At 54.6% G+C, this 14,037-nt stretch overlaps 1 protein-coding gene across 6 annotated transcripts; it reads left to right on the top strand.

Annotated features, from left to right (window-relative positions):
• The first annotated feature begins 4,856 nt into the window (after nucleotides 1–4,856).
• LOC101554283 (coiled-coil domain-containing protein 28B) lies at nucleotides 4,857–14,011 on the top strand. Of its 6 annotated transcripts, none has more exons than XM_055138898.1 (7): nucleotides 4,857–4,919; nucleotides 5,927–6,096; nucleotides 8,034–8,200; nucleotides 8,300–8,487; nucleotides 8,711–8,733; nucleotides 10,774–11,039; nucleotides 11,605–11,742. In XM_055138898.1, the coding sequence occupies exons 2-6, from the start codon at nucleotides 5,933–5,935 to the stop codon at nucleotides 10,826–10,828; spliced, it is 597 nt and encodes a 198-aa protein (XP_054994873.1). In that variant the 5' UTR covers nucleotides 4,857–4,919; nucleotides 5,927–5,932; the 3' UTR covers nucleotides 10,829–11,039; nucleotides 11,605–11,742. The 6 variants fall into 6 exon arrangements, with proteins under 6 accessions (XP_054994873.1, XP_004603619.1, XP_054994870.1 ...); XM_004603562.2 differs by having other exon boundaries at nucleotides 10,774–10,914; nucleotides 11,605–11,716; XM_055138895.1 differs by lacking the exons at nucleotides 4,857–4,919; nucleotides 5,927–6,096; nucleotides 8,034–8,200; nucleotides 8,300–8,487; nucleotides 8,711–8,733 and adding exons at nucleotides 11,955–12,195; nucleotides 12,388–12,497; nucleotides 12,811–14,010 and having other exon boundaries at nucleotides 10,828–11,039; nucleotides 11,605–11,748.
• The last annotated feature ends 26 nt before the right edge of the window (nucleotides 14,012–14,037 follow it).

Below are 14,037 nucleotides of genomic sequence, written 5' to 3'. Positions count from 1 at the left end.
GAGTGAAGAGCCAGGAGTAACCCCTGTGCATTGCCGGATGTGACCCAAAAAAAAAAGAGGCACTTTTAGGGCATTTTCCTTTGATTTTGGAGCCTTAGCCAAAAGCTGTTCAGGGCTACTGGTTCATAGCTTAGGGGTCACTCCCTTTGGGACTGGAGATTGAATCTGGGCCTCTAGCATGCAAAACATGCTCAGCCCCTTGAGCTATCTGGCACCCCAGAAGGTACTTGTGAGGGTGGGGTTGGGTTTTTAAACCCCACACCCAATAGTGCTCAAAAACCGTTTGTTCTGTGCCTTGAAGTTGTACCCAGTGTTTCTTGAGGGACCATATTGTGTCAGAAATCAAACTAGGGTCAGCTACACACAAGACATCCCTCATAGCACCCCAGCTAAAAGTGGGAAGACGGGGGAAGACAGAGTCACAGCCAGTGATGCTCAGGGTTTATTCCTGGCTCTGCCCTTAGGATTTAACCCTGGTGGTACTTGGGGACCATATAAGAGGCCAGAGATTAAGCCCAAATACCCCCTGTACTATATCTGGCCCCCAAAAGGTACTTTGAAATATGGAAAAAAAGTGGGTCCAAAATGTGCATCAGCAGTGGAGATTTGCCTTGTATGTGTGAGACCCTGGGTTTGTACTCCCAACACTGCATAAAATTAAGTAGGTGTTGGGGCCAGAAAGTACAGGGGTCATTTGCGTTGCATCTTACAGACCCTGGTTAGGTCCCTTGGCACTGCATCTGGTACCCTGAACACAGCCAGGGGTAGCCCCTGAAAAATACTGGGTGAAAAAAAAAGATGGGTGATGCTTTGGGAACATGGAGAGTCCCTGCCCAGTCCCAGTCCTTTTCAGGAAGGGATTGGGTGGGTGCCCAGAAGGCCCTGACTCAAAGATCAAGTAAGGTTGGAGCAATTGAGGTACACCAGAGGAGATGGGAGGCATGAGCCTGTGTGTCCAGAGGAGGGATTGGGGGGCCGAAATGGTAGTACAGTAGGGTGCAGTAGGGTGTTTCCCTTGCACGTGGCTGACCTAGGCTGGATCCCTGGCATCCCATATGGGGAGGGGAAGGCAGGAGACCAGAGAGCACAGTGGGGCCCACTGAGGTGGAGTCAGGTGGGTGCACCCTGTCAGCCCTGCTGTCGGCACTATCCTCCCAGTGGCCCACATCTCCCCAGAGGAAGCAGCGGCCTCCGCGTCATCCTGTGCATGTGTTCTTTGTGCTGGTGAGAGCTTGGACTGGAGCATAAGCATCCCAGGTGCCACTGTGAGTGACCACTAACCACTCAGCTATGACCCCAAAGCCAGAGAAATCGTCCTGTTTGTGCATGTGTGCCTTGCTGATGAGATCATGTTCTTGCAGCCACTGAGAATGAGCTGGCTTCTTCCCTACTCCGGTCACCTCTTCTAAGCCAGCGGTAGCCAGCAAGGTTCCTGCATTAGTCACCTGCGTAGCTGAGGCCTGGGTGAGCCTGGCACAAAGGATGATTTGGGGATCTCTGCAAATGGCACAACCATCTAAAGTACCTTTCACCCACGCTCCAACATCAGTGCCAGACACCAGGGCTCCGGTCCCTTCTCATCAGGGTTCTCGGCTGTCCTTTGAGTTGGCCACATTGGTTTCAAAGAGGTGAGAGGGCCCTATTCCAACAGTGGGGCCTCTAAGTAAAGGGGCTCTGAAAATAACATGACCTAGAGATGCCCCTAAACCCACTCTCCTAGGGGAGCCCCAGTGCCCCTCCAGCAGAACAGGCAGGCAGGAAAGGACTTGCATCCCCCTCTGGAACAATTGAAGTTGGAAACCCCCAGGGAGTGCTCCCTGCAGGTTCCCTTAGAAGCAGGGCCTCCTGCTTCTGGGAGGGAAGACGGAGAGCAGTCACTTGACACGCCTGTCAAGCCTACACTGCTATCCTGTTGCCACAGAGGCGTGTCTGGAAACCAGAGCTGGGAGCCTCTGCCAGGTCTGCTTAAATACTCCTCCACACTGGCCTCCAGTGCTCCTGCTTCTCTCCAGGGGCTCCCTCCCAGGACCAAGTCAAGCTTCCTCTGACCAAATGCTCCCCACACCACACATGTCTGCCTGGATGGGAGTGGGAAGCAGGTGGGCTTTGTTTTCCTCACTTCCATACAGACCACAAAGGAGCCGGGCATGGACATGGCAGCAAGTAGTGATGTTGCCCTCAAATACTGTTGTGGGCTGAAGCGATACACCCCATGTGGTCCCCTGAGCACAGAGCCGTAAGAGAGGCCTGAGTACTGCCGGGTGCGGCCAAAAAAAAAAAAAAAAGAGTTAAACACTTGTACTACTTGGTCCCCTAAGCACTGCCAGTATGGTAGCGCCAAGCATTGCTATGTAGTGGGTAATCTCTGGCATTACAGAGCCAGAACTACACCACATCCTCAGGCTCCTGCTTTGCTTGACTCTCGCTGATTATCTCCAGGAGTGGCGCTGGATCTCCAGATCTCTTAGGAGCTACACCCCCACCCCAACTGGTCGAGTCATCCCCATCCACCACACACACAAAAAGTGGGGCCGAAAGGCATAGTGCAGCCGGTAGGGCATTTGCCTTGCACATAGCTGACCTGAGCTGGATCCCCGGCTTCCCATATGGTTCCCTGAGCCCACCAGGAGTGATCACTGAGCACAGAACCAAGAGTAAGGAGTAAGCCCTGAGCAATGCAGGGTGTGGCCAAAATTTTTTAAAATAACAGGATGCGGGGCTGGAGCGATAGCACAGCGGGGAAGGCATTTGCCTGGCATGCAGCCGACCCGGGTTCGGTTCCCAGCACCCCATATGGTCCCCTGAGCACCACCAGGGGTAATTCCTGAGTGCAGAGCCAGGAGTAACCCCTGTGCATCGCTGGGTGTGACCCAAAAAGCAAAAAAAAATAAAATAATAAAATAAAATAACAGGATGCTAGGGCTGGAGAGACCTCAGTGGGTTGAAGCGTATGCTTTGCATACAGGATATGCAAAGTATATGCTGGATACATTCCCAGCACTGTGTGGTGCCTGAGCACAGAGCCAGGAGTAATCCCTGAGCACTGCCAAGTGTGGTTCAAAAAAACTAATAAAAGTGGGGGGATGTGCTTTCTGGGCAGAATAGGCCTACTCACTGTGCTATAGCTCTGCCCCCATCCACACACACATCTAAGTAAATTTTCAATAAAAAGTATCTTGAGAAAAAAATGAGAGAGAAAAGAAAAAGAAGGAACAATGGAATGAAGGAACGAAGGAAGGAGGAAAGAAAAAAAGACACAAAACCAAGAGCATTTGTCCTGCAAGGACCACAGCTAAAGGTGTGCAGACCCGCACTTAGCACTGTGGCCAAGTTGGTGAGCACTGCAACCTGCTGTGCACTCCCTCGCAAAGCACCCCAGCTGAAAAACTGAGGGACAGAGAAAGAACAGAGTTTAAGACACTTACCTTTCATGGAACCCACTCTGGTTCAAATCCCTGGCACCAAAAATGATCTGATGTTGGGGCGGGAATGATAGTGCAATAGATACAGTGCTTGCCTTGCACACGGCCAACCCAGGTTCAATCCCTGGCATCCCATATGCTCCCCCTGAGCACCCCCAGGGGTAATTCCTGAGTGCAGAGCCAGGGGTAACCTCTGAGCATCACCAGATGTGACCCTAAAAGCCAAAAAAAAAAAAAAAAAGTCAGGAGCAATGCCAGGGGTCACTCTTCAGAACAGAGCTAGGAAGAGTCCCTGAGCACTGCTGGTGTCAGATATGTGTACCAGCCATAACCCCCTATGCCATTGCAATGTCAACAATAATTAAGAGAATGGGAATGGGAAGAGAAAAAAATATATTTATTTATTTATTTGGTTTTGGGGCCACATCCGGCGATGCTCTGGCTGTGCACTCAGGATCACTCCTTTTTTTTTTGGTTTTTGGGTCACACCCGGCAATGCACAGGGGTTACTCCTGGCTCATGCACTCAGGAATTACTCCTGGCGGTGCTCAGGGGACCATATGGGATGCTGGGAATAGAACCCGGGTTGGCCGAGTGCAAGGTAAACGCCCTACCCGCTGTGCTATTTCTCCAGCCCCAGGATCACTCCTGATAGTGCTCAGAGGACCATTTATTTTTTTTGGGGGGGGTCATACCCAGCGATGCACAGAGTTTACTCCTGGCTCTATGCTCAGGAACTAACCCTGGCGGTGCTCAGGGGACCATATGGGATACTGGGAATTGAACCTGGGTCGGCCGGGTGCAAGGCAAACATCCTACCCGCTGTGCTAATGCTCTAGCCCCAGAGGACCATATTTGGTGCCAGGGATTGAACCCAGGTCAGCCGCATGCAAGGCAGGCTCCCTAACTATTGCATTATCTCTCTTCCACTCCGGGAAAAAAAAATTTTTAATGGAATGCTGAAACCAGAGAGAGTACAACAGGTAAGGCACTTGCCTTGCAAGCAGCCAACCTGGGTTCAATTCCCAACACCACATATAGTCCATTGAGTACTGCCAGGAATGATTCCTGGGCACAGAGCCAGGAATAACCCCTGAGCATTGCCAGGTGACTCAAAACAAAAATAAAGAAAAGGGGTTGTTCCTCTTATCTTACTCTCTCCATAGCTCTTACAACCTATGAGAGAGAACTCACAGACTGAGCACACGTGCTCTGCATGCAAGAAGCCCAGATCTGATCCTGGCACTGTATGGTTCCCTGAGCACTGCCAGGAGTGACCCCTAAACGCACAGAGCTGGGAGTAGCCTCTGGGTAGCGCTGAGTTGTGGTTCAAAAACAAAACAAAGAAACAACAATAAAAAGGTCACTTTCTCTTTAAATGCAAATTACCTCCTGCCGGCTCGGCTTCCACCAGTTCCTTCCCTGGGAGAAGAGCGGAGGGCGGGCAGAGGGTGGAGGGAACGACGGTGAGCATCACTCCAGTCCCCGAACCTCCAGGTCAGTTCCCCGCTTGGGGGTGGGGATGGGACAGAATGATCGATCGGGATGGAGGCCCTATTTTGGCACCTGATTCCCGAACGGAAGTTCAGTTGGCACCCGGCTTGGCTTTGGAGATGGAGGGTGGGAAATTGATGCCGGGTCGTGCCTAGACATTCCTGGGGAGCAGAGCTAGAGCCTCTCTGCTGTCTAGTCTCTCATTGGACCAAGCTGCTGTCCGGCGGCGGCCCAAGCAGACCCTGTCTCCCTTCCACCACACCCCCTCAGGCCCAGCCAGCCATGTGCCCATTTAAAGGCTTCTACCACCCTCCCCGTGGAGCCTTAGTGGCCAGAGCCCTGAAATACCCCGCTAGGAGGACTTGGGTGGCAGAGTGGGGGGCAGGAGGAGGGAAGTCCCTATTGGAGGCTGGGCAGTGCCAGCCACAGCCATAGCCATTGTTGGCGGCACCCCTGGCAGCAGCTGATGCCAAGCAGGGACTCTCCGACTGGCGAGGGAGAAGCACTGGGCTGGCAGCCTGTCACAGGGAACTTCTTGGGAGTCCCGTGGTGTTGCTCATAGGCAGGAGGACCCCGGGGAGCATTGTCTCTCCTACTGGCTGACCCCATCCTCTCAGGCACCCCCTCCCGCAGCTGGTCACCCCTGTACTGACAGCTTGGGGCAGCCTCTGCCCAGGCAGTTGATCAGTGGAGCAGGGTCGGGGTAAGGACATCCGTAATCTTCAGTGTGGCCCCTGCCTCCCCAAATTCAAGGCCAGAGGCACAGCAGCTGGACTGACCAGGGCCTGGCTCTGCCGACTGAGGCCACAGGTCCCTGGGGCCCTGGAGTGGGTGGAGGGTGAAGGATGGGGTGTGGGGGGAGGGTGCACAGAGAGAGGGCCTCTCACTGCCAGGCTCTGGCATCTGCCTTACCACACTGGCCAGAAAGGGCACTGAGGCTCCCGGGCCCTTCCTCTGTACTTCTCAGGGGTCGCTGGAGCAAGAATGACCTTGTCCCTCACTCCCCCCAGTGCCCAATGGAGGACAAGAAGAAGAAAAGGAGCCCCAAGCCTTGCCTGGCACAGCCAGCCCAGGCCTCAGGCACGCTCCGCAGGGTCCCTGTGCCCACCAGCCACAGCGGCTCCTTGGCCTTGGGACTCCCTCACCTGCCATCCCCCAAGCAGCGTGCTAAGTTCAAGAGGTAGGTGAGAAGGAAGCAGGACTAGGAGGAGGGGACCCGAACTCTGGGCTGAGCCTAGCAGGGAGGCAAAGGGGGTCTTGGCCTTTCATTACTGTCGGGTTTTGCTTTTGGTCACCCCAGGTGCTTAGAGGCAAAGTTTGCCTGCCCACCCCAAGAACATTTCTGGGCCCTAAGCAACAGCTGATGGCTTGCTTGGGGATTGCCCAGATGGCATCTGAGAATTCAGATGCCTCCAACTCCACCTCTTCTCTCAAGTGTGTGTATAGGGAGGGTGTCAAAGGGACCACAGGGTGAGGGTAAATGGAAACCTCAGGTCTGGGAGCCAGCAGCAGGAGAGGAGGCTGTAGAGAAGAATGGTTCAGTGGAGGGAGTGGGGTTCACTGACTTAAGGATAAAAGAAAGATATTAGGGCCAGAGCAATAGTACAATGGATAGGGCACTTATCTTGCATGCACTCAACCGAGAGAGTTTGATCCCTGGCACCATAGAGAGATCCCTGAGCACGGGCTGGTGTAGAGCAGAAAAAAAAAGGGGGAGGGAGCAAAAAAAAACGTCTGGGAGCTGGGGAAATGGCTCAAAGGGCCAAGGAAGATGGCTTAAAGGGCCAGGGCACATATGTGGGTGGCCTAGGTTCCATCTCCCAAACTACAGCACCATATAGTCCCCAGGCCTGTCTGGGGACAACCACAATGGGGTGCAGCTGATGTTCAGGGTTGGGGCAGAAAGCACAGGAAACTCAAGTGGAGAGACAAGGGGGCTTAGACTGCAAAGGGCTTTTGGAGAGCCAAATTCAGAGCAGCATTCAAGTGAAAGAGGAACAGAAAGGTATTTTGCAGAAGTAAGATGACCCTTGTGACAATAAGGGGATAAAAGTCCCCAAGTGTACTGATGAGGGTCCAGAAAGACCTCAGCCGGGGGGCTGGAGCGATAGCACAGCGGGTAGGGTGTTTGCCTTGCATGCAGCCGACCCAGGTTCGATTCCCAGCATCCCATATGGTCCCCTGAGCACCGCCAGGAGTAATTCCTGAGTGTAGAGCCAGGAGTAACCCCTGTGCATCGTTGGGTGTGACCCAAAAAGCAAAAAAAAAAAAAAAAAAAAAAGAGACCTCAGCCGGTTGGCACATGAGCTTCACATGCCAGAAGCCTGGGTTTCATTCCTGGCACCTCCTGGTCCCCAGCACTGCAAGGAACAACCCCTGAAATCAGAGCCAGGAGTGGCCTCAGAGTTCCACTGGATATGGTCCGAAGCAAAACAAAGTAAAACAGGGGCTGGAGGGGGCCGGAGCGATAGCACAGCGGGTAGGGCGTTTGCCTTGCACGCGGACAACCTGGGTTCGATCTCCGGCATCCCATATGGTCCCCCAAGCACCGCCAGGAGTAATTCCTGAGTGCAAAGCCAGGAGTAACCCCTGAGCATCGCTGGGTGTGACTCCCCCCAAAAAAAGCAATAAAACAGGGGCTGGAGAGATAGGCAGGTTAAGGTCACTTGGCTTGCACACAGCTGTCCTGCATTTGACCCCCAGAACCCCATATGGGTTCCTGAGCCCTTCCAGGAGTGATCCCTGACGACAGAGCCCTGAGCACCCTGAACTTTGCAGGTGTGGCCCCAAAACAAGAAGGAAAAAAAAAAAAAAAGCAAGTTGAGTGACCATCAGAAAGGATGGTGACAGTCGGAGTCCCAGGAGGAATAAGAGCACCGCTGAGGCAGGAACTCAGGAGCCCCCTTTTGGATTGGCCCGAAAAGGCTGCTGCTTTGCCCATCTATCTTCACGCTGGTCCCCTCCTTTTACCACTCCTGGGCCCCAGAGGAGGAGGGGCAAACAGCCACATGCTATGGTAGGGAGTGGGCAGGAAGGTGTATTAGCTCAAGAGAGATGACACGGAAGTGTTGGGGATCTCTGGCTGGCCCCACTCTGACCAGATCATGTTCCCCGCAGGGTAGGCAAGGAGAAGGGCCGTCCAGTGCTGGCTGGAGGTGGGAGTGGCCCTGCGGGCACCCCACTGCAGCATTCCTTCCTGACCGAGGTGACTGATGTCTACGAGATGGAGGGGGGGCTCCTCAGTTTGCTCAATGACTTTCACTCCGGCCGGCTGCAGGCCTTCGGTGAGTGTGGGCGGGGCAGGGGGCTGGGGGCCTGTCTGGGGAGCGTGTGAGGGGCCGGCCACCCGCACTGGCTCTCAGAGATTCCCCCGTGTCGCTCAGGAAAGGAGTGCTCCTTCGAGCAGCTGGAGCATGTGCGGGAGATGCAGGAGAAGCTGGCTCGGCTACACTTCAGCCTGGACGTGTGTGGGGAAGAGGAGGAGGACGAGGACGGGGGGCTCACCGAGGGGCTGCCTGAGGAGCAGAAGCAGACCATGGCGGACCGCAACCTAGACCAGCTGCTGAGCAATGTGGGTTGTGACCAGGGACTGGGCTTCTGGGAAACCAGGTGTAAGGGTGGAGGGTTTTCGAGGGGGCGGGGCACGGTGTGCATGCTCCCACACCACTCCTCTGGCCCTGGTGAGAAGCTGAGGGTCTCTAGACTGTGGGCCCTGATTCCCACCAGAAGAGCTCCCCAAAGCATCTGGAGTTTGGCCTGGTGCCTCCTGACAGAAATTTCTCTTCTTTCGACAGCTGGAAGATCTTAGTAATTCTATGTATCCTTTCCTGGAGACAAAATTCCTCTGTGTGTGTGTGTGTGTGTGTGTGTGTGTGTGTGTGTGTGTGTGTGTGTGTGCACTTGAGGTATATAATGTGGTGTGTGTGGTGCAGTGGGGTGTGTAGTGTAGGAAGAATTTCCCAAATATACTAAAAGGTGATTGGGATTTTTTGTTTTATCTTGTTTTGGGGCACATCTAAGTGGTGCTCAGGGCTAACTCCTACCTATGCTTAGCGATCACTCCTAGTGGGACTTGGGGCAGCATGTTGGGTGCCAGAGATGAACTTGGGCCAACCACATGCAAGACAAGCGCCCTACCTGCTATACTCTGGCATCTCTGGCCTCTGTTTAAACTATTTATTAAAATCTTTGCAAGAACTTTAGCTAGCCCCAATATGTCTTCCTATTCTGTTAGCATTAAACGATTACTCAGGAATCAAACCCAGGGCCTCACACAGGTAAGGCAGCATCATCCCAGAATAAGGCTAAGCCTTATTCTGACTATAGTCAGTATATATATATATATATATATATATATATATATATATATATATAATTATTGGGCTGGAGCGATAGCACAGCGGTAGGGTGTTTGCCTTACACTTGGCCGACCCGGGTTTGATACCTCCGCCCCTCTCGGAGAACCTGGCAAGCTACCGAGAGTATCTTGCCTGCACGGCAGAGCCTGACAAGCTACCCGTGGTGTATTCGATATGCCAAAAACAGTAACAACAAATCTCAAAGTGGAGACATTACTGGTGCCCACTCGAGCAAATCGATGAGCCATGGGATGACAGTCACAGATATATTATTATTATTATTATTATTATTATTATTATTATTATTATTATTTTTGGTGACGAGGGGTACACCTGGTGATGCTCAGGGCTTACTCTGACTCTCCACTCAGGAATTACTTCTATTCAGTGCTTTACCTGCTGAACCTCTCCAGCCCCTGGACAATATTTTTACTGATTTACTCCTGTCTAGTCCTAGCCAAGAAAGTATGATATAAGTACCTGCTGGACCTAGATCAAGAAAGAGGTGCAAGGGCTGGAGAGATATACAGGGGTTAAGTACTTGCTTTGCATGTCACACCCCCAGTTTGATCCTCAGCTCCACTTATGGTACTCTGAGCACTGCTGGGTGCCGCCCCAAAAACCAAGAAAGTAAGCAAAGAAGCAAGTACACAAGAGGTGGGGGTTGGGGCAGGTGTAATGGGCTGGAGCATGCTTTGCATGCAGGAAGCCTGGCTGGAGTTTGATGCAGCCAGAACACTGTGTACTAGCACCACCAGAAATGCAGCACCTCCCTCCCAGCACAAACTGGGAATAGCCCCAAAGTACCGCACTCAGGTGTGGTCCAAAAAGAAAGAAGCCAGGGCCTGAGCAATAGCACAGCGGGTAGGGCATTTGCCTTGCAAGCGGCTGACCCAGGTTCAATCCCCGGCATCCCATATGGTCCCCCAAGCACTGCCAGGAATAATTCCTGAGTGAAAAGCCAGGAGTAACCCCTGAGCATCGCTGGGTGTGACCCAAAAAAGAAAAAAGAAAGAAAAAAAGAAAGAGGCCATTATGCCATGGAACGAGAGGGCTGGACAATATTCCTACCTCGGGGGCTGGAGAGATGGCTCACATGCTTTGCCTGCAAGAGGCCCAGGTGCTCTCTCTAGCACAGCAAGGTCCCCTGGGCACTGCCGAAACACACGAAACAAAAAATATTTCTGCCTCACATTCCTATCACTCTGAATCAGAAACCCTCACACCCACCCGCGGTGCATTTATTTGTCTTTGTTTTTGGGCCACACCTTGCGATGCTCAGTCTGCATTTAGGAATTACTGCTGGTGGTGCTCAGGGGACCATGTGGGGTGCCGGAGTCGAACCTGGGTCGGCAGCGTGCAAGGCAAACGCCCTCCCGGCTGTACTATCGCTCCAGTCCCTCCCCCCCCGCCCCCCGTGGTGCATTTGGGACACTCAGTCCTGCAGGGTGGGCGGACTGGGGAAGTAATAAGTGCATCACAGTCCTTGACTGGCACAGACAGAAGCTGCATCTGGCGGAGAACGCGGAGCCCGAAGAGCAGTCAGCCGCGTAGGCTTCGAACCAGGCCTGGGCTGCCCATCTCCTTCCTTCATACTGTGACTTTTTACGGACTCGGTCGGGTGTTCCACCGCCCCCCAGGTGCTATGGGTAGGGGGGCCCCTGGAAGGAATAAAACAAGAAACGAAAGCAAGCACGGCTCGATGATGTCTTCCCTCGCCCCTGTGCGCCTGGACTCTACTGAGGGCCCCCAAAGCCCGGCTCGGGTAGAGACGCGCCCCAAACACACTTGCCCGGGACTCCGGCAGAGCCGCTTCCCGGGGCGGGCGAGGGGCGGGAGCGCCGCGGGAGCACGGGCCGTTGCCGTGGAGACGGCGGGGCGGGACGCGGCGCGGACGGGTGACGCAGCGCGCAGGCGCCGGCGGGAGGGTCGCGCCCGGATGGAGCTGGAGCCGTTAGCGCGGAAGGTGTCCAGGCTGCAGGTGCGGGCTGGGCGGCTCCGCCGGGACCCCTCCGCGGGCTCTCGCAGGGGGACCCCGGGAACGGGCGAGGCTCGGGCGTTTAGTCCGCTGCGCGCGCCAACCGTGCCCACTGCCCGGGAGAATGCTGGGACCCCGGGCTGCCCCGCGCGCCCCGCGCTTCCACCGCACGCTCCCGCGGGATCAGGGCGAGGGTGCAGGTGGAGCAGGGGATCCAGTCCAGCCTGCTCCCTCGGGCCCCCCGAGCCGCAGCGCACAGCGCTCGGGTCCCTTAGCAGCTACCGCAGGATCCCCGAGAAGTCCCCACTTTTGCAGTGACAATGGTTTTCTCTCTCCTCGTTGTCCACACCAGGCCTGTGTCCGGGGCTTCTTAGTCCGTCGCCACTTCCAGAGCCTGCGAGCTGAGTATGAGGCTATTGTCCGAGAGATTGACGGCGACCTGGGCACGCTGCAGTGGACCGAGGGCTGGATTCCCACGCCCCGATTTCCTCCACAGGTAGTAGACACCCCAAGAGAAGCGGGGAGGAGTCGGAGGGACCTGGGCAGGAGATTAACGGTTAGATTGAACCCGTCCCTTCCGCTGACATGTTTTCTCACAGGTAGCGGTAATGCTCACCTCACACCCCAGTTCTTAATCCCCTCCCCCACCCCAATGTGTCTGCGGAAGCATGTCACCCACATAATGGGAATCTGATTTCTCAGAAGGCAAAATCCCCGTGCATCCGGCCGGCTGGAGAAAGAGCAAATCCAGAGCAGTCGCGCTGGCTCTGTAAGAAGCCTGAGAAAGAGGCCATCGGTGAGAAGACGAGGCCAACAGTGTCAGGAGAGAGCTCAGCATCTGCCAGAAGGGTGCCTTGCCCAGATGCCAGGCCCTGGCCCCAGGGGCAGAGCAGGAAACCCTGCCGAGAGGAAAGTGCAGATGAGCTGTGGATGAAGAAACCAGGTACCTCTGCTAGAGTAGGGCCACGCCCAGCACTCTGGGCCTCCGATGCCCCTTCCGAAGGCAGAAGGCTTGTGCTAGATGAACTGCCTCCCCTTCCTTCCTTCTGCTTCTCTGGGCTAATGTAGGAGTGGGTAGGGCGCCAGTGTAGCCGTGCCCACCTCTTAAAACTTTCTCCCTTCCCCTCTTCCTCAGAGACTGCAGGTCCAGGACTGTCCTACAGCCAGACAGAGCTACAGGAGCTCCGCAGCCACTTGGCCATGGAATTGCTGTGGCTTCAACAGGCCATCAATAGCCGTAAGGAGGTGGGCACTTGGGGCTGGAGCGATAGCACAGCGGGTAGGGCGTTTGCCTTGCACGTGGCCGACCTGGGTTCGATTCCCAGCATCCCGTATGGTCCCCTGAGCACCGCCAGGGGTGATTCCTGAGTGCATGAGCCAGGAGTAACCCCTGTGCATTGCTAGGTGTGACCCAAAAAGAAAAAAAGAAAAAAAAAGGAGGTGGGCACTCACTGGGAGCTCTTCCTGCATGTTGAAGGCCAAGGGTTGGGGTCGGGCAAGCATCCTGCCTCATCTGGTCCGACCAGTGTGCTTTGGTGTCTATTCTCTTCTCCAACAGTATCTAATCCTCAAACAAACACTGAGGTCTCCCGAGGCCTGTCAGACAAGAGGCAAGTCCAGCGGGCATCCAGACCACGAGGGACAGGTCTATGAAAGCCCCACACGGGAAGACCAATCCTCCAGCAACAGGACCACTGGAGAGAGAGACCACACAGAAGATGCCTGCTGGGGGCTCAGACCCTACAAGTCCCCAGAACGATGGGCTACTACAGACAGAAGTACTGTTGGGTCCAGGCCCAGGGACCCAGGCCAGAGGAAGACTGGGCCACTACTGCCTACACCACCCAAGAACCTGGCTAGAGAGCCAGGCCATGGGAAACAGAACTTGGGAGGGACCTGCCAGCCATTGAGGAACTCCCTGGAGGACCTGACCCCCAGAGGTCTCTGTTCTGAGAAAGCCAGGACACATCCGCCTGCAGTCTCTGAGGACCCACACATTAAGGACAAGTTTCCTGGAGCTCTGGACCACAAAGAGTCTGACTTTCAGAGAGCCAGGCCACAAGAACCGGGCCTCTCAGATGACTGTGTCTCCTGGGACGAGCCCTTGGCAGGACTGCCAGAACATGGTGGCCTGGATCTCTGGGACACTAAACCACCCAAGGTCCAGACCCTTGGTGATAAAAGTACTGACAATAGAGCCATCAATATGGCCAGTCACGAAGGATGGAGGAACCAGAGGGGAGCACCCTGGAGAGCAAGTCCCCCTGAAAAACGGTCTCCTGCAGCTTAGACTAGACCAAGAGGATGGTGGAGGCAGGGGAGAAGCTATGGAGATGGGACCTCCAGGCTATCCCTCAGAGAGCTAGGGAGTTGCATGGGGGATGCCAAGAAACGGTTGTGAGGGAGGCAGGGCCTCATCCTCGCTCCCTGATGCCAGCCAATAACCTAGCCCTGCCGTTGGTGGCTGCTGGGGTCAAGAGAAGTTTGAACAGGGCGCAGAAGCGGTAATATAGCGGGTAGAGTGTTTGTCTTACACACGGCTGACCCAGGTTGGATTCTTGGCATCCCATATGGTACCCAGAAGTAACTCCTGAGTGTAGAACTAGGAGTAACCCCTGAGTATTGCCAGTGTGACGCAAAAAATAAAAAGAAGCTGGAACAAATTGCTGGCTCCAATGTGGGAATAGGCAGAAAGACATTTTTTTTCATGATTTGCTTGTAGCTCAATATAAATTTAGGGGTCAAATTTAGGGGCCTGAGGAATGTGGTGTGGGGGAGGGACACT

Source organism: Sorex araneus, chromosome 5, assembly GCF_027595985.1.
Source record: "Sorex araneus isolate mSorAra2 chromosome 5, mSorAra2.pri, whole genome shotgun sequence".
Classification (NCBI taxonomy): domain Eukaryota; kingdom Metazoa; phylum Chordata; class Mammalia; order Eulipotyphla; family Soricidae; genus Sorex; species Sorex araneus.
Note: the sequence above shows the minus strand (reverse complement) of the source record. Positions and strands in the feature narration are given on the sequence as shown.

Bases quoted from the DNA above. Each gene is read 5' to 3' on its own strand.
- LOC101554283 (XM_055138894.1), top strand. From the start codon at position 11,377: ATGCTGGGACCCCGGGCTGCCCCGCGCGCCCCGCGCTTCCACCGCACG. The intron at 11,749-11,954 runs GTAGTAGACACC...CTGATTTCTCAG, and splicing joins CGCCCCGATTTCCTCCACAG to AAGGCAAAATCCCCGTGCAT. The intron at 12,498-12,810 runs GTGGGCACTTGG...CTTCTCCAACAG, and splicing joins CCATCAATAGCCGTAAGGAG to TATCTAATCCTCAAACAAAC.